Genomic DNA, 24,071 nt, shown 5'->3' on the forward strand with positions numbered 1-24,071 from the left:
ACATGGATGCAAAATGAATGTTGGTCTGAGCTGTGATGGACTGGTGACCTGTCCATGGTGTACCCCTGCCCCCCAGATTATCAAGGACAAAAGGGTTTCCGTTTTTGTCTTCTGTGATCAAAGACTTTTGGTGTGTGTGGGGGGGCTATTTAAGGAAAGGTGTGAATAAAAATTGGAAAGTGAAGCTGAGGCAAGCTTCAGATCTTTACAGTCAAATTCTCGGTGTGGGTCAAAGTTCCCCCGGCAGCTGGTGCCGTGCTCTGATTGGCTGTGAAAAGGTGAAATTAAAACCACGGTAAACTTTTGACCTCACTGGAACCGGGAGATGGAACGCCCATCGCTGTATCGAGAGCGAGCTTCTCCCTCCATCTCCTCGCCGCTGCTCTCTCTCACTAACCCACCCCTCCTCTTTTCGCTTTTTCTCACTTTCTCTCAGTCTCAGCCTATCTGGCTTGGCCCTTCCTTCTCCTTTCATTCACTGTTAGTCTGTCATTCGCTCTTGTTTTGCTCACTTTCAGCCCAAACTGTCTCTCTGTTGCAAACCCCCTCTGTCTCCAGCTCTCCTTTGCTGTCTCTCTTTCCCCCTGATGAATTTGTGCCTTTGCTGCATATAGCCTGATGAGAGGGAGGGAGGGAGGGAGGCACAGAGCAGGAAAGAGCTGGGGGAAGGGTATAGAGAGGGAGGAGACAGCCAGAGAGGGGGGGATGGGAACAGAGACAGAGAGGGAGAGAAGCAGTGGAAGAAGAAGACACAGGAAGAGAAGGGCAGGAGGAATGCAGCCTTCTTCACTCTGTGCTGCACAAACTGCTCCCTGTTAGAGAAGAAAATCTAAAGAGGAGTGAATGTATAAATAGACATGTAACTGTGGCTCTGACTAAGATCTGCTGAGCAGCAGGGCGGGGAGAGCCCATTTTTACTGCTAATGGTTTCTCTCATTACACATCAAACGGCTGGAGGGGGGGGTTGTGTGTGTGTGTGTGTGCGTGTGTGTGTGTGTGTGTGTAGCGGCCCGATTTTAAATGATTCCATGAGGCAACTAAAAGAGCAGTTCTCTCGCTCACTGCTTTGATGCAACATGCAAGCACAAACACACACACACACACTCTTGCAGCTGCATTCGGTTATTAGCAAATTCTTAACTACGCAGTGTGGTGGCTGTAATTGTTGCTGTTCACAAATAAGCAGTCTAGGAAGGAGGCAGAAAGATGCAGAAGTTATTTAAGCATCTTCCCTCTCGTGCAGCACACGGGAAAGTGTAAATGTAGTCACCATCTAGATGGCACACACAGAGCACAGTCAGTTTTCAAATTTTTATGCAATTGAAATGATCCTTTTTCTTTCGGGTTCATCTCCACGATGAGTCAAAGAGTTGCTACAGCATCTAACGGAGAAAGGGGTGGAAGAGCCAGAGCTGGTCATCCAGGATGAGAGAAGGCAGGGGGAGAAAGAAGGCTTTTCTGTCAGTGAAAAAACAATGAGTTAAGAGGGGAGACTGTGGATGTTATTGAGTTAACCAGACAGAGCCAGAGAGAGAGAGAGGGAGGGAGAACAGTGGGAGCTGAGAGGCTGGCTCGATAGACGAGTAGATGAAGGCTGCGCAGTGGTGCTCTGCCTGCTTCTGCTACACAGTGGGCACCATATGGTCTCATAATGTATGGAGCACACGTCAAGTTTCTCCTGCCTCCAAAAAACTTCACTCCTCTCTCATCGTCCTCCCCAGCCAATTACTTTACTCAAGAGACAGCTCATTAGAAAAAAACACACACCATGCATCCCATTAGGTAAGCAGCGCCCCACTGACATGCACCCTGCACCATCTTCAAGATAAGAGATCCCCCCCGCCCCCAAACCCCTTCCTTCCACAACATACATTTGGTTCCTCACGCACACACACAATTGAAAGAGGGCCCCATCCCCCTCTAATAGCAAGATTGATAAGAACAGGAAAAAAAGATTTATCAAGATGATGCTCTGCCTTTGCTTCCACTTTACATATTTAAAGCCAATATGCTTTTTTTTAATATTGTATTATCACAGAAGTGTCAGTTTACTCTGATGCTACTGCAACTTTGCGGATCACACACAAATCATCGGCACTGGAGCACAGAAGTGATCCCTGAATGTACAGTTGATGTGCACTGACAGTGATGTGTGTGCAAGTGAATCCAAGTTGATTTCTGATTGGGGAATAATGTGCGTAAGGAGGGATTGCTTTCTCCTCCATGCTTTCGTCTGGTTTTAAGGTGTGTCATCTGCTTGGAGTTTGTTTGTGGGTGGTTATGCATGTTGCCATGCAGTTTCCCTGTCTCTCCAGCATGTGCTTTTGTCTGTGGGAGTGATGGATGGCAGGCAGGCGGCTAATGTGATTTAGATGCTCTACCAGGAGTGTGTGTGTGTATGTGGCAGTGCACGTGCGCATGTCCCTTCCACATGTGTGCCGCTGAACCTGCAGTGTATGTTTGTGTATGTACCTCCCTTTCCTCTTCTCTCGTTTTCTCTCTTCTTCTTCCTCCACCCTTCTAACCCAACATCATTTTTTTCCTGTGCTGTGCAGTTTTTGGACTCTGAGTAAATAAATAGAAGGAGGAGGGGGAGGAAAAGGAAGGAGGAGGGGGTGGAGGTGTACGTGGTAAATCTGCTCCCTCGCTGTCACCGTGGAGAACGAGATCGTGAGGAAGGAGGCGAGGAGGAAAGTAAAGGTGGAGAAGATGGCGTTCTCTCACTAAGACTGCACTGATGGGTTATTGTGAGCCAATTATGTCCCATTCCCACTAAAGAAAGTCTCACAGCTTATTCACACGTTATACACACACACACACACACACTTATCATGACACACATGCATCAGCAAAAGAAGTGCTCTTTCTCCTGCCAGCTTGCGCAGCAAAGAACTTGGGTTTTCTCTGCATGCAATTATTTTGTGAGAAAAACGCCTTTACAGTGACATACTGTTCTTTCACACTAATGCCACCTCCTTTATTTATCCTTTATCAATTCCATCAAGTTTCTTTTACTGACCTTTATGTCACCTTTCAATCCTGCACCGCTTTCACACACCCTTCAAACTCTGCTTTTAACACATTCATTGTCTTTTGGTAAGCATTTACAGAAGATCCAGGTCTGTTAATATAGTCTCATACATACAGCTCAATGTAAAAACACTCCACAATGAAGAGCCATTCATTTAAAATCTTACCTAAGCTAAAGGTATTGGTATGTAAAGTATCTAAAGTATTCATTCTGCAGAAAAAGTACCTTATGACCTTATATTTCATTATTGCTTTACTCTTACTGTAATAAAGATGTAAGAAGCTTATTGTAGCAGTAGTTGTTAACTAATGTTATCTTTGTTGTAGACTGTTAGTATAACCATATGACCTTAATAAGATCATGCTTTTATATAAAATCTTCATTTGCAACTAATACATGTAGGCGTTAAACAAATCTTATTCTTTACTGCAGTAGGTGTATATAGTAACATTAAGTAGAAGTTAGTACTTCAAAGTTGTATGTCGGTTAATGTACCTAATGAGATTGCATTACCACTGCATAAATTCAGAAGAATTATAGATCAAATGTATTTTGGGAAGGTTTTTTTTCACCTCACTGATGGTTAATGCTACAACCAACAGTAAGTTCTCCATACTGGTGTTGTTGAGATTAAGGGAAATTTATGAGTGAGAGGCTCATAAATTGTCCTGAATATCGACTGTAGTTTGATAGTAATTTTATACATTTACTGTAACTGCAAAATTATTCAGTTATAGGAAACTAAGTTTACTCTTTCATGAAAAAGCAGGTCAAACACTGAGGTCGGGGGCAAATCCAGGGCAAACTTGTTAACCCTTTCACTCCAGCCTCAGAAAGACTGATAACTGGAATAATAGTTACTGTCATTGATGTGTTGGAAAACAGTGAAAGATCTAGCGGTCTAAATGTTTTGTTAAAATTTTTCTGGTGACTGCCCTCTAAGCATGGGTTGTGTGTGTTATTAATTTCCCTTAAGTGCTGTGGAGCTGCATGAGTGCATGAGTTCTAAAGTTACTGTAACATGCTCTTTAAAACATTCTTGACTCTCCCAGCAAGACAAAAGGATGAGAAACTTCCAGCTCAGTCTATTGGAGATTTATAGGATAAAATATTTAGATTGTTTAAATGTTTGTTAGATTGTGTTAGGTCTCAGTTTCCCTCCATTTTTAATTGATTGCTCCAGTAACTAAAAGCAGGTGACAACTGTTTTCCTGTAATTTCACTGCATTTCTTTCTCTACCCCATGAGGCCTGTACCTTGGTAATTTGCTCTTTGTGATGACAAGAATGTTTTAAGTATTTACCAAAGCTCCAGTCATTCATCGCTCTTCGATTTGACAGCCTTGCCTCTTGGTTCATTGTTAATTAACTCACAGAAATGTCTTCTATGTTATGTTAATGCATAGCTCCTACATAATTGATGGCTTCCAAAGAGGCGTTTTATTTAACCTACTTCTCTGCTTGACTCTACAGACGTGCGACTATTAGACTGATACTTGTTGCACCTAAACATGTTATACATTCTGTGGTCCTGAGATTTCTTTAGTCCACATGTGGCTGTTTCTTTTTATTTCCTGGTTCAGCTGAATATGATAAATGACTACGCATGTGGTTTACTGTCCTTATCTGTCCTTACCTTGTCAGGGCTGTTTGTCGACTCTGCAACATTACTGTCAACACGTACTTCACAAAAATGTATCTGTTCCTTGATATAGTCTCTCTCTCTCTCTCTCTCTCTCTCTCTCTCTCCCTCTCCTCTCTACACATACAGTATATTCACCACCAGGCCAGGTTCAAATTAAGTATCAGGAGCCGTTGTTGACAACCTGCATCCTTATGCTCATTAGGGTTTGACTGAAATGCAAGATTACAGTTCAGCAAAGCGTTTTAATGATCTCTGTCATCCCTGCTTTACCTCAATGCTGTGCAGTTCTTGGAGAGTATTCATGAAGGAGACTGCCCAAACCTGATTGTCGCACACCAAGATACTGTACACACAAACACTGTATCAACATTAACACTCAGGGCAACTTGGCTGAGCTGCACTTTTATTAAATGTTCACGAGGCTTTGGTAATAAAATAGAAGCAGTTTGTTTATGTAGATCATATCCTGACAAATTAAAGGAAACATTAGTAGAGAAGTGTGAGAGAAGTGAGAATTAAATGTACACCAGCATGTCAAAGAATAGTTGACGTGGACACTGTGGCTGTAATGGTGGATTTTGGACACTTTCAGTTTTAATTTAATCAGCAATAAAAGACCACAAATTGCTGTAATGTAAAAAATAATGGACACAGGGAAGATAAAGAATATGGTAATGTAGAGTTTCTTTCTGCAATTTTATTTCAGGACACCACTGCATGTGGAAAATCTAAATAATTTAACTCATATTGTCCGTTTTTAAAACTGTACTGGTAAAGGTCATTAAAGCATGTACCGTATTGTTGCTACCATTACACTCAGTTTAGAGTCATTTCCCCAGTACACAATTTTATACCTGTCAGACAGTAATAAACAAGTGTTTTCAATGCAAATGTCATAATTAGTTGATTGAGTCATTCGAAAGTAAAATAACAGCCCAATTGTAGTTAACACGGTTAAACAGTAAATGCTAATTCAAAAACACTCATTAATCAACAAGACAAAGAGTCTGATGGTGCATCTGTGAGTGGTGTTTGCAACTGGCCAGCATGTCAGTTTGCTCACAGTGATGATGTTAATTAGAGTCTGACTGACATAGGATTTTTAAGGCTGATACCCAGTCTGATATTTGATGACATGTTTTGTGTAGATTGTAGTAGTAGTAGTAGTTTGTAGTCCTCACCAAGACACCATGACATAATGCAGTTTGAAATTAAACTTGTTTTATTGATATTGAACAGTTCTTGGAGCATGCTGGAGCAATATATTATCTTCCATTTTATCTTCCATTTCTGTCATTTTTCATCTGTAAATAGCTCATATTGGCTGAATATATTGACACAGCAATTTATCAGTGGGGTTCTAATATTAACATGCTTATGTTGTTTAGTATAATGTTTGAGATGGACACCATTTGCTAATTTGCACTAAACTCAAACGTATAGCTGAATCTAATGACAGTGCCATTAGCTTTGAAGGTAGTTTTCATCATGTGAACAGTGGCCTTGAAAAGCATTTTTCCATTACACAATTTAGAAGCAGCTATAAAACAGTGAACCTCTATAACATATATAACAATCTATCCCTTACTTGGTAAGTTGAGGTATTTGACATGACATATTTTCTGTGAGAACTGTTTGGATTCATTGTCTTAGGACTATGAATGTCTGTACAGAATGTGATAGATAGATAGATAGATAGATAGATAGATACTTTATTCATCCTCTCATGGGAGAAATTCAGAATGGTTATGGCAAGTTTCAAAGTTATGGCAACCTGTCCGACTTTTGTCCATGCTCTTTAGCACTTTATTCATAGTATTCTTGTCTAAACTGTAATTTGACTCTCTACAGTATGTCTTTATTGTCCATATGCAGTATTTGGCACATATTGGAACAAGTAATGTGTATAAAGAGCTTTAGAGGTTCACAAAACCAGCCTCAGATAATTTAGTCAGCTAGCTCAGCTGATGCTTTTCCAGTGTAGACAAATAAGCTGATCTAGAGAAATAAGATTCTAAAAAAAAATAATAATAATTTTAAGGAGTAGCTGTACGTGTGTGCAGTGATCCGCGCATTTTTTATCTTCAAATATGGTCTTACAGTATTTATACCGAGTGCATTCTAAGAGAAGAAAATTGCCTGTTTTATTACGTTGTGTCAGTCTGTACTCAAAACAGATGTTCCACCGTAAAGTCATTTTAAAGTGGCCTAGAGCTGAAATTACAAAAACCCGATACAATAATTTTTCCTTCTTTTTTTTTTTTTACGGTTCCTCCTCTGTGAGTTTAGTTAACTACTCCAAATTCATTGTTGTCTACTGTTGTGTGGTGTCGCGAGTTTGGTTTCTTCTGCCTTCTTGGAAAGGATGACTCATGCACACGCCGGTTTTCTTTTTTGAATATGTAAATGCATGTTTGATGGCAGCCTAGAGCGGACACACCCTGGATGGCTGGATGAGTTTTAGTTTTAGACCTGCCTGGCCTATTTCTGCCCTGAGCCAGACGCTTTCCCTCTGCTTTTCCTCATCCTCCTCCCCTCTCTTATCCCTCTCTGAAGTGTGAAGTTTGAAGCAGCAGGCTGTGTGCTATGATAGCGGTAATTGGTCTAAAGATGGAAAGTTCACTCTCACTTTGTCACTGAACTAAGAAGCAATTTGTTTTCAATAAGTGTGTTTTTTTTTTCATAAGGCAAGTTAAGAACAATGTAACATCAAAGCACTATTTAACAGCAAAGAATAGGGGGTGTGCATGATGGAGACAGTAGAGAGACCGGCACTTTTTGTCTGAGCTGAAAAGCAGCGCTCTGTCTTTTCAGTTTGTTTTAGTCAGAGCAGGGTAGCTGAGAATGGATCCCCTCTTGGTACCCCCTCATCTGTGGAGGCGAGCTTTGGACTCTGAGTTTTTTATTAGCCTCTGTGGCCTGATTTGTTTAAGGGGAGGCGAGGTGCCAAGATGTGGCTTGGCTCCTATTTTGCTCCGGTGTGAGTGCTGGATTTGTTGGAGGGGTTACTGGGCAAAGCAAAACTAAAGCAGAGTCACCCAAAGTACACACACACACACACACACGCACACACACTTAGACACAATGTACTTTTATGCATTTTTCACTGTGCCGTTTGTGTATGCTGGCTAACACACACGATTTCCCTTATTCACAGTCATTACAGAAGACAGACATATACAGAGAAAAATCCTGTTATTGAAAAAAAGAAGAGGGCGAGAAGAGGGAGAAGGATAAAGCTCACAAAGAAGCAACTCATGGATCTGCCTGAATGTTATTTGCCTATCTGTCAGTCGCCTGAAGATGTTTCTTAAAGGCACAGATCCTTTTGGCAGGATATGAATGTTTTGTCAAAGGGTGTGTTTAATACTCACCTTTAGTATTTTTAGATCCTAACTGTGAGTATATTAAAATAAAACTCAATGTAGTATGCACAGGGTTAGGTTTTGATCCATTTCCTGTGAGGCAAAATAGCTTGAGTTGACACCACAATATCCATTATTGAACTTTTTGTTGTTCCTCTCTTCTTCTTAATAGCAAATCTCAATTTAAAAAAACGGTATGATAGTGTTAGATTAGAAGGTGTCTCAGTAGCCTGACCAATACTAGGATTTTTTGAGGCTGATACAGATGTCAAGAGTGTGATGTGCTATCTTGACACCATTGTCTTCACCTATTGTCAGTTGTGAGGAAGATACACCAACTTCTAACACCCGCCTGTCACTATAAAAAAGCATAGTTTAACAAGAGAAGAGTGATGAGTCTTCTTGTTTGAAGCAATATGGCTGATTGCATCATGCTAGTTTGAGGAGTCAATACCTATATGTTTACTCATATTATATCAATATTTGAATCTGATCAATAATGTGATGTGGTGTGGACGTGGCAAGGCAAAGAGCTAAAAAAAAGCCATGTCTGGGTCCTGTTGTACTGCTGCGGGGATCATCTCTTTGTGTCAGTCTTTGCTATTAGTTTCGATCGCAAACCCCTTTTGGATCAGGGCTATTTTTGTGGAGAAAATGAATTTATGGATTTTGGGTTTGGGTTGGTTTTTACAGGTCCATATCAGATCATGTCCAGCAGTTTAGACCTATAAAGACCTCTCTCACAAGCTCCTCTGTCTGCAACAGACCACAGAGACACATACAGTTGCAGTGATTTTGCAAAGAACGAACATAGAGATTTAGTTTGAAGTTCAGTGCATCTGAAACTCTGCTTGATAAACATCACACACAGACTGGTTCGTCTCTTAGTTTTCTCTGTGTCTGTCTCATGCTGTGAAATTAACCCAGTTAGTCAACATGTGGCTCTCGGTTTTCTTCCTGGTTCAGCTGAAGGTAACAGATGAACATGTGCATGGTTTCACCATCTTTATTTTATCAGACCTGTTTGTTTGCAGTGAGAACACACAAACTCACAGTGTCTATTCCTTCTCATTCAGTTTCTGCAAAGCATGTGACTGCGTCCAGAAACACTTGACAGCGGTGATCATATGGCACTACTGTAAATGTGATGCTTCAGCTTGAGGGTCGCTGTAATAAGAGCAGGACAGGCCGGTGTAAAACACCATCCACTGCTGGTCTAGCCCAGAAGGAAACTGGAGCGCACAGGTTTTTCTTTAGTGTTTATTCATTCAGTTCTTGGATTTAACTGTCCAGAAATCATAAAACAATGAAGTCATCAGTAAATGAGATTATAAGACCAGTTGACCAAACAATTCTTCTTTAAGCCATAAATTGTTTAGCAGATGTTTTCGTAACTCCCTTTTTGTCAATGTCTAATGCAGTTTGCGGCTTTTGAATATGTATTATTATTATTATTTTGGACACTTTTCTTGTGCCATAATCTATCTATATGTGTGTGTGTGTGTGTATACATTATATATATGGCTGATGTGCCACCATGATGAGCTGAATTCTGATTAGCAGCTTTAACAATGATCACAACAATAGTCTGACAATGACCAATTTTAAGTGAGTTTCATTGCGATATAAAATGAAAATGACTTTTCTGAAGAAAGATGAGACCCAGAAAACACTGATTCATCGGTCGTGAGTTCTGCTATATCATGTAAAGTGGAAAGAGGAAGAAACACAGCATGTTGTTGAAATCAGTTCCTTTCTACTTTCTGCAAAGATAATGGCTTCTGTATGAACATGTGCAGTAAACCATGTAGCCTTAACAAAAAAAGGACGCTGTTGTGTTAGATATTTTCTTGCTCAAATGCATTGAATGAACACAAGCCCAGAAACATTCATACAGTGAAAGGTTGGAGGCTTGTTTAGCTCTGAGGATGAGAGCATGAGTAGATAAACAACCATGTGTTGAGAGCAGAGTGGACTGTAAAAAGGCCTCTGCATTTGCGAGCTTAACATTTCTCCACTGACTCAACCTATGCATCTTAAGCTCATTCACACTGCTTTTATATTCAAGGCTTTATGCTGGAATGAGCAGCGCCACATGCTGTTAACTACCACTTCATTCACTCTGGTTTTCATGGCTGTGTCAACGTGAGCACAAAGAGCTCTAATGATCGCACTGAAGGCTCTCTTGTCTTTGCTCATGCATGCTGCAGAGCACTGCTTTACATTTTTCCCAAGTTTTGCACAAAAAATGGAGTCAGTTACTCTGTCACAGTTGAGCTATATATTTTTCATTCTGGCTGTGTTTTTTTCTACTTTCAATTAATAGCATACACATTGGTTGAAGGAGGCTCTTTGTTGGTGTGTGAGAGTCCATACATCACCTAAACTAGAGCACCCCCCCAGTACTCCTCCTCATCCCTCCTCCTACACACACACACCGACAGCCCCCATCTGTTCCCAATCATGGGTGCAGCCAGCGGTCAGGTTGCTGACAGTGAACGGCTAAAAAGCAGACGCTAAAAGACACATACACAGCATAGGGACACCAGGCATGGGGTCACGCCTAAAAACACACACACATGGTCAAGTTATTTACTTTGTTGTAAATCTGCGCTCTGACACGCTGCTCTCACACAACGTCTTTATAAAAATGAAAGTAAACCCACTTTCTATCTGTCTTCGACATACACACACACACACACACACACACACACACACTCACACTCACACAGTGAGGCTCAGTCACAGATGAACATGAGACATCCTGGTGGCATGTTTCACTGATGACAGGGTGTCATGGAAACGCCCAGCATTCTCCATGGTTACGCACTCTTTACCCCCATGGGATACTCTCTTATGATTGTTCCAGCACTTGAGCTACTACAACAACTCTGCAGCCAAAACACACGCATGCACACACACGCACACACACTTTTTCTTATCAGGATCTAAATGGACACAAATTAGCCTATTATGTACTTTTGGGATTAGAGCGGTGTTTCAGCCTAATAGTCTGTTTTCGTATTCTTGCTCCTTTAAGAGTCCATAAAGCATGGGAGATATTTGCCAGTAAAGGCTTGATGTTTAAATCCAGTTAAACAGCTCTGGAGTGCACATTCAGTGAAAAGGATGTGGGAGCACTTTCTTTTACCTTTTATAGTTAGACCCACTGGCAGACTTCTGGATTGCATGCTGTCGTCACTTTCGGGTTTCTGTCATTTGGTTTCCTGTCAAACTTTTGTCTCAACATCCCTTTTCATATATGTGTGCGTGCATGGTTAGTTTAGCTGTGGGAGTGGTCTGTGTGTTGAAGCAAATGTACAGAAGCCGTGATGTGTTTGCTCTGTACATGTGCACCTGTAATGAAGACAAAAGCACACAGAGGGGCACAGCTCTCACACTTCCTTCTGCTCATTAAGCCATTTAATGCAGCTTCCTGTACATGTGTCTTCAAGCCACTGATTAATAATGCTGCTTATTCATTACTATCACCATAATGAAGTGCACTGTTGAACATAATTGTTAAACTTCCTTTTTTTTTTTTCCTCCAGACTCCATTGACTAGCCCATATTGGACCACGCCCCCACATTAAGGGGAAGGGGGGATTTGATCAACAATCATCTCTGCAGCATCACAAGGTGGGCTTACATCCCATATGGTTGGCATGGTAACAGCCTGCTGGGTTTAGGTTGAACGGTTTGTCGACAGTTTCTTGTTGTTGCCACACTGTTGCAACATCCTTCTGACCTGAACGCAAGAAACAGTGTGTGTTTTCTGAAGCAAATGTTTTATGGAGGGGGGCGTTTTGTGTTTGACATTTGGATTTTGGAAGATGGTGGTGGTGATATCAAGAGGGAAACAAAGAGGGTGGAGCAGATGATTTTCAGGCAGATGAGAAAATGAAGAGTGGGAAGACAGCAGGGAGACAGGAGGAGAAATCAAATTATTCTTTGTGCTCTACCTGCCACAGAGGCTGAAAGAGAGCATTCATCTTTTATCCCTGTCTGCAGGTGACAACAGCGTGCACCCACACACACACACACACTCACACACACACACACACACACACACACACACACACACACACACGCATACATACAAACACTAAAACTGTACCCAGACTTAACCAAACCACAGTCTCTCTTTCATTCATGTGCATTCTCACACATGCTTCTGCAGAAGTGCCACCATTGCAACAAGCAGGAGCGACTGTGTAAGGAGTAAGGTTGGTAGGAGAGGGGAGGAGGGAGAGTCTAGGCCCCACAGATGTGACACTGGACATAAACAGGAAGAGAACTAGAGAGGACAGAAGATGAGGAGGGGCAGATTTGTAAAGCAGAAGAATTTAGTTCTGGTGTTGAGCGTTCCCAATAGTAAAAGGCCTGTTCATGTGGCTGGGCATAAAACTTTCCTGGTTTAATCATCAGTGCTAAAGTTGAGCATACACAAATAAATATTTTAGGTCATGTTTTTTCCAAAAACAGTTAAATGATCTTTTTCCAACTTCTAAATTGTGAATATTTAATGGTTTGTTCTGTCATCTCAAACTGAATATCTTTGCATGAAATTTGGAAATTGTGATGGGCAATTCTTACTATTTTCTAGATCTCTTAACAAAATAATATGAAACCTAACGCAAACATATAGTATATAAATGTTTAAACTGTATATTATACTGTTATTTTATTTTATCCTTCCATGTTGTTTTCTTGGAGGTGGAGAGCTAACTGGAACGTCATGTCTGAGAAAAGAAATGTATGCAGAATTATGAATGTTGAGGACAGCTGAGGATATCATTAAAAGAAAACGTCGAAATGGAGCTTACAGCAGAGAAAAATACTCCCGGCATTTATTTTACTGGGTTAGACCAAGTTCAAGACAGAAGTCTCAAGATTAGATGTCAATCAGAATCAGTTTCTTTATCATGGCTGCGAGTAGTCAAAGCGAAGCAGTTCCCGTCATGTCACTGATGTGTGTTTACATGACCAGACCAGGGTTGTGTGCCTCTGTTTTGTCAGGAAAGAGTATGAAAGAGGGGATAGCAAGCGGGTGTTTTGGTCGGCAATATTGGGACTATTTGCATCACCCAGCCTGAACACATTTGCCCTGTTAACTCTGTCACCTTCCCTCTCCTTCTCACTCTCCCTTCCCGTCCACTCCTCCCTTTTGTCACCAGCAACCATCTCCCTACTTTCATGGTATCCTCTCCCAAAAACAAAGAATGGGAGTGTCAGACAAACACACAGGAAATCTGATGGCAGCCAGGACCACAGTTCTGTCATGTCAGCATTTTAGAGAGGGTGGATGAACATACCTACCTAACCGCTGGTTTACACAGATACAATACACAGTTTTTTAGCTCGCAAAACTTTCTGTTTTACCCCTTCTTGTACACAACAAACTGTAAAAGCTTAAGTTTGACCTTGAATAGAGCTGTAACATTGACAAAATCTACCCTGTGGAATCCCAGGATGTTTCTGATGACGTTTAGACAGGAATAAACCTGCCTGTGTATAGTACAACACAGATTAAAGATAGATCTAGGTTGCATTTGTTCTTGCTCATTTTTTCCCACTGCACTTGTCATCTGCCCCCTGTAACTCCTTCTGACACATTCTTGTTTGTTGCATTGTTGTTTTCCTCCCTGTGCTGTGACTCACTCTGTCGTGGGAGGTCTGTCCTCTCTTCACTTTGTTTTCTGTCTTGCCAAACTCAAATTTTACTTTCAGTTTTTAGCTGCTGTTCAGCCATTTTATGTCTGCTCTGTCTGCCCCAGGGCCTTTGACATTATGAAGCACTGCTCATCTCATTGCTCTCCTTCATACTGTATAGACCTGTTAAATGCAAATGTACAACTGACTGAAAAAACATTATTGCTCCATCTGAAAACTAAAAACGTATTTAATTTAGGGTTCCCATTTTAAAAAAAAAAAAAAAATCTGATTACCTGGTTAGTATCCATGAAATGAATAGTTAATATTAAATGTTTGCTCTACAGACTCTGCAAACATTTTTAAGGTTATTGTTAGAAACAATAAAATCTTTGCAATCTTAATTTTCTTTTGCTTTTGCTATAATAAAACATTTTGTGATTACTCCAAAAAATGGCTCAAACAAACCAAAAAGCCTTAAGGCTGAAATACATCCCATTTGCACAAGTACTAACAATTTCACTAATTTGAGTGTTACCAGTAAAGCGTTAAAATCATCATGACAAGTGACTCAAGCTACTGAATCATTGAAATAAATATGGTTCATCCTATGGGGAGGATGATTGCACTTGCAAATTTTTAAGGGAATTTACCCTGTGACCCTTGACCCATCTTGATCAAATAAGAGTTCTGCAAACACAGCGTAAGTCTGCAGTAAATGCATTTAGATTAGTGGAAAAGCTGCAGCAGTGAAAGGGTTAAACATCCACAGAGAAATTAAATGCATCTTTGCTTCATTAAGATTAATGTAGTAAGTGTATCACTTACGTATAATTTCCTGCACTTAAAGGAAATAAGACCAGTTTAATAAATTATGTAATATTGTGAGTTAGCTGTTTCTGCATTGTTGAGATACCTGATGAATCTTTTTCCCCGCCCTGGCTGTATGGAGCAAATGAGTAAAAACAAAAGATCAAATATGAGTTAAACTATATATTTTGTCAAGTATTGCGTAATAGCTCTGTTCACTGTGGAGGACACCTACATCTAAATGACAAAAAAGATTACAGAAATTGAGGAGGCCAGCAATGTTACATTTTATATGTCTGCAAAGGGATTTAGATGCACTTTCGTTATACTTGATATTCCTTGTGTGCAGGAGATACACAGACAAAGTGTTGATTGCATCAATATTTTCTTAGTAACTGTGTGTCAAAATGAAATCTCTTTCTAGTCAAGTTGCTGTCTTATATCTGTGCATCTCTCCTGTAGCATGTGAACGTTACTGGGATTACATTGCATGCCTTCCGGTTTATGAGGTGAGCGGTTTCCTCCGGTTTTGCAATAAAGCTATAAAGTCTGTGCTTCCTGGTGAGCAGTGCTCCCATTGGGCTTCAGACTCCAGGGTCATTGGCAGGTTGCTGTCCTGTAGCAGTTTAGCTTCACCACAGTTGATGCTGCAGCAGTGTCTACCTGAGTGATCCTCCTTACATCCATGTAATGACCCATAAAATATGTGGGTCACCTGTCAGCATGGAGGTGGCGACTGCTTGAAGTCACTCAGGTCAACCTCAGGGTTGAGAACCAGGTCAAACTTCACCCTCCTTAGTACAAACATTCAGCACTGCTTACCTGCATGGGCGCACTCACCTGTACCTGACAGCAGAAGAACAGAAGGCTCATGACGGCGAATTCAGCTAGGAGCTAAATTCTTTGTCCAACTCTTATTTGTTTCTCTGGCTGAACATGCAGCCAACAGGGGCTCATTCAAAGATGTGTAGCCTGAGGAATATGTTTGTTCCTGTCAAACTATAGTCACATTGTTGGGTCAGGGATGATATTGTAATATTAAAAAGAGGGAAAGAACAGCAGTAAGAGCCGGGATATGCTAGAACAGAAATTGTTTTTTCAAGGTGTCATCCAAAAACTGACAAAAGTGTTTATAGTTGTTTCCACACAGCCACACTCAGACAGACAGGATCTTAAGGCGAGTTTCCATCCACCTGGTTTTTCTGTTTATGTGCATTTTCAATTTGCACATTAAAATCCTGAGCAGAGGCACAGGAAATTTGAAAAAAAAAAAAAAAAAATCACAAAAAGGTGTTGACACTTATCAATAAAAACAAAATCCATAGTTTTTCAGCAGAAGCTTGGTTGTTTTTCTCCAGGTCTAGCGTTAACGATCAACATCTGCTGTAAATATTCAATTTCATATATAAATTGATATCTATATATACAAAGAATCTGTATTTGTTTTTTTTAATGAAGTAATTTTCCTTCTTTATTCACATTGTGTTCTTCTACCAGTATTTTTCAATTCATCATCATGTAAAGCTCATCATTCACACACCAACTCTACACCTCATCCAATGTTTATTTTGAATTTACAGTTTTCTTAAGCTCCATTTCAAAATGTGCATCAGTCCAGGTGCAGCAAAACTACAGTATTTTTCTGTCTCCACTCAGCCTCTCACATCTTTTGCATTGTAGCCTCTCTCTCATCTCTATGCCCATCTTGTTGCCCTCCATAGTGCCATCACCCTCTCCCATTTCCCTCTTTACACGTCTCACTCTCGCTGCCCCCTGCTGCTGTATTGTACTCTCCACTTCCCCACTGTCTGTCTGCCACCAGGCCCCACTGCCTGTGGCGTGTAATTGACTTTCTCCCTGCACTGGAAAAGTGGGCGGCCAGCACCAGGCTGGAGGTGACCCATTTCCCTCGGGCATTCAGCAGCCTCCTAATCAACCATTCTCTGGGGCCACCTCATTCACTTCGCAATTAGAGCAACTCCCCCTTTGAGAACTCCATCAATAGGCAGGCAGGCTGGGGGCTTGATCAGCAAAGGACCAAAGAGTTTCACTCAAACACTTTACTTTGGCTCTTCAACTCTGACTTTTTACCTCGCCCTGTCTGATGTTTCTTCTGCTCCTGGTTTCCCTTGTGGTAGGTTTCATCAGATAACAGCAAGCAAGGGTTTGTCTAAAGATGAGCAGCACATGGAGGGAGGAGGGGTGGAGGGGGTAGGTAGACGGGCATGCAGGAAGGCAGACAGGAGGATAGGCGAGTAGAAGAGACACAAGTAGGCGATCAGACAAAGGCAACAAGACAGTCAGACAGACAGTCAGATGGGAGGGACTCAAGGGAGGGATTAAAGAGAAATTTGAAAGAAACTCAAAGCAGGAGGGATTGAGCAAGAGGATCGGCACATCTTCAGAGCATCTCTTGCTTGTGGAAGATGATTCATGAGTATTCCCCATTGTTGTGTTGCAAGGGAATACACTTGTGTTTCACCTGGTCTAAAAGACATACATGAAAGCAGTCCTCATATTGATTCGGTCTCAGTAAGAAGATGTGTTTACCGCTTGTTTTAGCCAGATATGATCTTGTTGCAAGCCATGGTCTATTCTAGAAAAGAAAAAAACGGCTACAATCAGACATTTCCATGGACTACTCTGATCCCACAAGAAGGATCCTGAGATGATGGTGCATGATGATTAAACACCAAGCCGGCATCTCTCCCCTGCCGTTGACCTGATTTGCTATGCAGGAGAGGCAGTGCTCTGGTCAGAGGATAACCATGTAATCAATGGAATGAAAAAGCTGCTCTGGCTGTGAAGGTTAAGAGGGGTACTGGAGGCTTTCAGCCCACTCTGTGCGCCACACATGCATTCAAAACACACACCAGACAGTCTGAATGTTACATCTCCTCCTCTAATTCCTCCTCCTCTCACCTGTTCCCCTTCCCTCTTGTCTTTCCTTGACATGCCTTTATCTCGCTTTCTCTCAGCTCAGTCTCTCCCACTGCCTCCACCTCTTTTCGCTCTGATTCCCCCCTCTATATTTTTTCTTCCTCTGCATTTTCTCTTTATATCCTACTATATTTGTGCTCTCTCTCCCCTTCATTTACTTTCCTCTCCTCCTCCCTCCCTCCTACCTTTCCCCAGTGTCAGCTGCTGTCACTGTGGCAAAGAAAGTGACCAATCAGAGCTTACTTCACAGCACCGGCTTCTCCCTCCCTCCTGTATTTCTTCCGCTCTTTCCTTCTCTTCCCTTCTTTTCCTCCTCCTCTTCTGCTTCCTCCTCCTCATTGCCTTGTTTCGTCCCATCTGCCTCGCTTCCCCACAACCTTTATCAACTCACTTCCTGGAGACAAAATGCAATGCATTATGGGAGACAGACGGCTGTCTAACGGGGTTAGTTGTGCAGCGTGGCTTATGAGGAGAGACACTACTAATCCTGCGCGCGTGTGTGTGTGTGTGTGTGGATGTACCATATGAGCTGATGGACTCATACATGCACAGGCCCACACACACAAATAAACACAACCTCGCATGCTTACGCTCATTTTCTCCAAAGAGGAATAAGAGGAGGAGGAGGAGGCAGACGAGACATATTTATGTTTGTCAGTCTCTGCCAGTAGAATACGATTTGCATGGTATAAGCATATTTTACCCTGCTGTGTACTATTTTACACTGTGCCCACTTTACAGCCTGCCTTCATATTGCTTATTTTGAGTTCAAAATGACAACTCCAATGTCTTCTTCCCTTCACAAACTTCATATTATCTGCATGTATCAAAGCCTTTCTTATGGGTGTTTTGGTGTCTGCTCCTTCCTCTCAGGTGCTGATATGTGTACATGATGAGTGGACTGGGGGAGAACTCCATGGAGCCTCTGAGCTCAGAAAATCGGAAACGCAAGCTCTCTACTTGTGACACGCCTGGTCTAGGGTGAGTGTGTCTGATCCGCACAAGAGAGGGGAAATGCAGGAAAGTGGGCTACTAGGTCACTGGTTTCTGTAGTCCAGGCCATGACGTAGGCCTATGCTTTGATGAGTAAGAACCAGACTGTGTGAAAAAATATAAGATAATTTTGTACATAAAAAACCCCAAACTTTTACACTCACTTTTATGATTATAAAAACAGTCTTTTTTTCTTTCTTTTTTTAACTTAATTAACCTGCTAAAGGTCTCTTATTTTGAACTCTAATCCCCCCAATAAGGTATGACATACAAATATAACTCATAAGACAACATTTTGATTCCAAACAGGTCTTTGTCAGGTCAGGAATGTGAGCTTGAGCAAAAGACGACTGACAGTACGGACAATAATTAAAAAATACAACCACAGTCACTTTCATACAAAGAATTGGATGAAAATTTGCATCACTCTCAGTGTCTGCGCACTAATATAAAGCTACAGCTCCTTAGCTTAGTTTAGCATAAAGATTGAAAACAGCCCCTCTTCACTAAATCCCTCACTAATTAACACATTATGTCATGTACAAAAACAAGAGTGGAAAACTGACAAGTGACTTCCAGAGGTTTTGTCACCATCAGTGTGCCAGGCGGACATGAGAGACATGACCAAGACGCTGCAACTACTACACATAACCACTGGCAAAAACCACAACTGCACATGCTGGTTGCTTCCTCCCGCTTTCAGTCATTAAATTTGGCTAATCTAATCATCTCCTGGCTGTAGCCTCATATTAAGGGCACAGATTGAAGAGAGAGCTATCAATCTTCTCATAGATTTCTCAGCAATGGAGCAAATACATGTATTTCACAAAGCTATTCCATCAGCAAATCACAAAAATATAGGCATGCTGTAATATGGTGGTGGTCAAGAGCTTAAAAGTAAATGTTCCCAAAAAACAATCAGTTGTCATGTTGTTGCAAACAAATACTTTGCACGTTGCTCCTTACAGGTGTGAAAGGAAGCGACGGGAGCAGGAGAGCAAATACATAGAGGAGCTGGCAGAGCTGATATCTGCCAACCTCAGCGACATCGATAGCTTCAACGTCAAACCAGACAAATGTGCCATCCTCAAAGAGACAGTGCGCCAGATCCGCCAGATCAAAGAGCAGGGTGAGTGGACACAGTTGTCTGAAATCTTGAAGGCTACCAAAGTCTGGAGCCGGACAGGTGCACTGCAAGTGTTATGGGCTATTGAGATGTGTCTGTAGGAAATGTTGAGCAAGGTGTTGAGGAGAGAGAACGATAAGACGACTGAGGGTTAGGAGACACAGACACACAACCACACACACACACTCACACAAACACATACGCCTTCTCAGAGCCCAGGTGCAAGGACGAATCAGTCATTCAACTCCCACAAATTTCACAGCTTCAACTGTTTATGTTTGGGAGGAAACATTGCCAATGCTTTGTTAACCTGTCGTGTGTGTGTGTGTGTGTGTGTGTGTGTGTGTGTGTGTGTGTGTGTGTGTGTGTGTGAGTGAGTGCATTATGGGCATGCACAGCTGTGTGCTGGCCTCACCAGGGGCTGTTTAATTGGATGTTTGCAGGTAATCACATGCCCATCCATTCTGCCGAACTGCCAAATTATTAGTTCTGTTACAGCTGCCGTTGTCATAGTTGTCTCTGTTATGCAGCGGTCACTTCTGCAGTAAACAATTTAAAAAGCCGTAGGCTCAGATGCTTGTTTTTCAGATACACCGTCAGTGTAGAATAGACATTTTTAACTTCCAGTCAGACCTGTGTCAGTTTAAGCCTTTCCACTCAAGGTGAATTCCTGGAACTCAAGAGGAGAGTTGGTGGTGAATTTTGTTCTTGTGTCTCTGCTCGCCTCAGTCAGCGTCTGCCACTTCGACAGGAAGGGGAAGAGGCTACAGCTGGCCCTGACTGGCTGCTGACAGGTTGCCATAGTTACAGGAAGTGAAGACAGAAATGACACAGGCTTTTAGACTCGTCTCTCGCTTTTCTACCTTTTCCTCTTCTCCTCTTCTCACTTTCACTTGCTCTTTCTACTAGTCTTCATTTTGCTCCTTTCCCCATCAATCATTCCTCTTTTCATCATCCTTTAGATTTAACATCTCCTCCTCTTCTGCTTCCCTGCTTTTTTCCTCTCATCTCACCTGTATTGCAGCACGAGTTGCAGTATCTTAAGGTTTGCTCCCAGCATCTTAAGATATTGAGGGAACTGATGGAATGCAGCCTCGTTCTGTCTATCTCACAATCTGTTTATGTCTCATTCTATTTCCTCTTGTTCTTTCTTTCAGTCCTTCTCTACCTACTTCTAACTTCAGAGTGCTTGGCTAGAACCAGCACTGTTTTCTTTGTGTGGGTATCTCAGCCCCCTGGGAGCTAATCAGATAGAATGATTCCTGTAGCCAGGCAGCCCCCGCCTCATTCTCACAATGAGCCCTGCATTATTACAACAACCCAAATGCCATCCGTTGTTTTTGTTTTTTTCTATGATCATCTCCATCCACATGGCTTGTGGTCCTTCCTGTCTCTCTCTATGTGTCTTTCTTTCCCCCTCTCAGCCTCAACCCTTCCATTAATTCAGGTGCCTCAGCTCCAGCCCCTGCACTATTACAGCTTCCTGAGTCTCTCCAGCTCTGCTCTCGCTCTCTCTCTCTCTCTCTCAGCTCCAGCCTACCAGACAGTCCCTCAGAGTCTGACACTGAATATAAAGCATGAGGACGCCTGCTACCTGCTCCATATGCACCCAGCCCTCTACTCCTCCTGACGGGCTCCTCAGAGAAACCTTCCTCTGTCTGTCTCCCTCCTCACCTGTAGTTTTAAATTCAAAAAAACTAAAGTGAAGCTTGAGAAACACTGCCCCCTGCTGGTGCAGCTAGAATAGTGAATGACAGGCTGTTTCCTCTAGTTTCAGGTATCGTTGTTCTCACCTTGTATTTCTCCTTTGCTCTTTTTTTAATTCTTTGTAGGCAACTACACTTGAAGTGGCTGTTTTTTTATAATGCATATTCTTTGTTTGTCTCTGTTTCTCCTGCTATAGGAAAAGCTTCATCCAACGATGATGACGTTCAGAAGTCAGACGTGTCCTCAACAGGTCAGGGGGTCATTGACAAGGACCACCTGGGACCGCTCCTGCTGCAGGTGAGTCCAGCTCTCTTCCTCAGGTCAATGAAATTATATTTTTCAATGTTTGAGCAGCAAGCTGGCAGGTGGTGACTCTATGTTGCTGTGCACCTCTCAGGCTCTGGATGGCTTCCTCTTTGTGGTGAACCGGGAAGGCAGCATTGTGTTTGTGTCAGACAACGTGACGCAGTACCTGCAGTACAAACAGGAAGAGCTCATCAGCACCAGCGTGTATAACATTCTCCATGAGGACGACAGGGAGGAGTTCCACAAGAACCTGCCCAAGACCAACAGTGAGAAACCTTTACTCTCACCTACACACACATATATAAACACACTCAGGGAAGCTGCATGGCTGCTCAGAAGTAAAAACCCTGAGTGACATCTTCCACAGGGCCGAGGTATAAAACAAACTTTGCATGCACGTCAGCGTAAACTCAGTCAGTCAGTTATTTATTCATGCTCCTTCGATCTTAATGCCTGCTCTCATTATAACAAGGAGCTCCTGGGATGCTTGTTCATGTGCATGACACACACACCTGACAAAACACACATGCACAAAGGTACCCACCCACTTGGTGCTAAGCAGGCAAAGCGTAGCGCAGCTGTCAGTCACACTCACTGGTCCAGACAGTGTAAAACAGGCCGGAGCTCTATTCAGATCCCATAGCAGCCATCTGGAAACTACTTACTGCTGAATAATGCACCTCCACACTTTTCTCTACTTAATTCACTGTGTGTTTGCATGTGCACACGTCTAACTGTGCATATTTACATCTCTATGACATGAATGGGATTGCATTTTTTGAAGGTGTGTGTGTTTGTGTGTGTAGCTGTATAGCATGTGCACAGAGCACTGTTTATAAAGCTGATTAATTATGGATATGTGTGCTTGACTGAACCTGCTACTCGATTAACTCAGCAGTAATGTTTCTAAGCAGTGGCGGCTGCGACATGTCATTGACACATTCTCTCACTTATTCCTTCTCTTCCCTCCTTCCCGTGCACTCCTTTATTCATCCACTCCCTTTATCTCTTATAACTTTTAAGAATCTTTATCTACTTTCCCTCTAAACGTCCCTTGTGCTCCCTCAACTCACTCTTTCTCAGCCTCATTCATACTTAATATGGCTGCCTACTAAGATGAATTTTGTGGTTGTCTGTTTCTCAGCCTGCTTCTCTCTGCCTCTCCCCCCCTCAAATGTGTCTCGCTCTGCTGCTCTGCCCCTTCATTATCTTGTGGACCCATGAATGAAATACGCTCTCTCTGCACATTCCTGTGGGATGACCGCTGACCACGCCAGCTACAGTATATACAATACACAGACACACACACAAGCACCCTAGACACACACATACAGTTACAAAATAGACACACACTCATGCACAAAACATGGAGTGATCTTTTGTGTGTGTGTGTGTGTTTTACCTCTCTGTCTTGCTTTGCTGTTGCCTAATTGTGTCTGAGGGGAAATGTTGGCCCCAGTAACTGTGCTACATTTTCTTTGTTGAGGAGTGAAACCCAAGGTCTTGTTAAATCACTTCTCACAATGAATTCCTCCCACCAAACCATTGCTATCTTACCCCTCTGACATGTCCTGCTCTCCCGGGTCCTCTCTGGTATCCTCTCTGCACCTGGCAGACAGAAACCTGTGGCCAACTCAAGGCACCAGATAATGCTTCACACAGACCTTGGAGAACAGTTGGCTGTGTCTCTATAGTTTTCTTCCCTTCTTTCTCTTCCTGTCTCTCCCTTGTGAAGGTGACCCCTTCTGAATGTGTGTGTGTCTGTGTCATGATGAAGAGTCAGGGTCTAAATGAGGATAGATGGCTGAGTGTCTCTGGCCTCTGCCCGCTGCAGAGCAGACTGAGAGGGAAAGATATTGGAAATCGACACCTCGGCTACATTAATCCCATGGTCCATTTAGCTAGAGACCCGAACAGCAGGAGAGGCTTCTGCTTCCTAATTTAAGAGGGAAAATACGCGTTGCCTTGTAGTTTGTTTGTTTTATTTATTGTTGTTGTGTCTTGTGCATATGTGTGGATCCGCAAATGGATAGAGTGTGAGCTGCCTGTGATATTTGCAGTTCATAGCTGCATGTGGTTTTTCAGTCCCAGGAGATTCATGTTTATTCCATTATAGTGACAAGTGTAAGTTTCTGTCAGCACATGTCCTATTGTATGTGTTTGGACTTGTAGTAAATGGAGTGTCGTGGGGAAGTGAAGCAGCCCGACAGAAGAGTCACACCTTTAATTGCCGGATGCTGGTCAAGTTTGGTCACACCCATGGCCCCATGGAGGAGGGCCCCGGAGGGCCACGCTACGAGACCATGCAGTGTTTTGCTCTTACACAGCCAAAGGCCATGATCGAGGAGGGAGAAGGTACGCTGGCATAGCCACGCAAATTTACACACTATTATTTTCTGTGTTTTCTGTGTCCCGCTCCACTCAAAAGTGTGTTTTATTTATTGGTGCTTTACTCTATGTTTAAGATGTGTATGTCTGAGCAGGATTTTGTGACATG

General features: G+C 42.3%; 1 protein-coding gene across 1 annotated transcript in view; it reads left to right on the forward strand.

Moving 5' to 3' along the window:
• The window catches only part of LOC113145478 (nuclear receptor coactivator 3), a 48,843-nt gene that overhangs the window by 15,706 nt on the left and 9,066 nt on the right, over positions 1-24,071 (forward strand). Inside the window, exons 2-7 of the mRNA XM_026332239.1 lie at positions 11,592-11,679; positions 18,316-18,423; positions 19,404-19,564; positions 21,465-21,565; positions 21,666-21,840; positions 23,747-23,929. Coding sequence (XP_026188024.1) covers positions 18,332-18,423; positions 19,404-19,564; positions 21,465-21,565; positions 21,666-21,840; positions 23,747-23,929 — 712 coding nt within the window. The 5' untranslated portion in view covers positions 11,592-11,679; positions 18,316-18,331. The remainder of the gene's footprint in view (positions 1-11,591; positions 11,680-18,315; positions 18,424-19,403; positions 19,565-21,464; positions 21,566-21,665; positions 21,841-23,746; positions 23,930-24,071) is intronic.

Source organism: Mastacembelus armatus, chromosome 7, assembly GCF_900324485.2.
Source record: "Mastacembelus armatus chromosome 7, fMasArm1.2, whole genome shotgun sequence".
Classification (NCBI taxonomy): domain Eukaryota; kingdom Metazoa; phylum Chordata; class Actinopteri; order Synbranchiformes; family Mastacembelidae; genus Mastacembelus; species Mastacembelus armatus.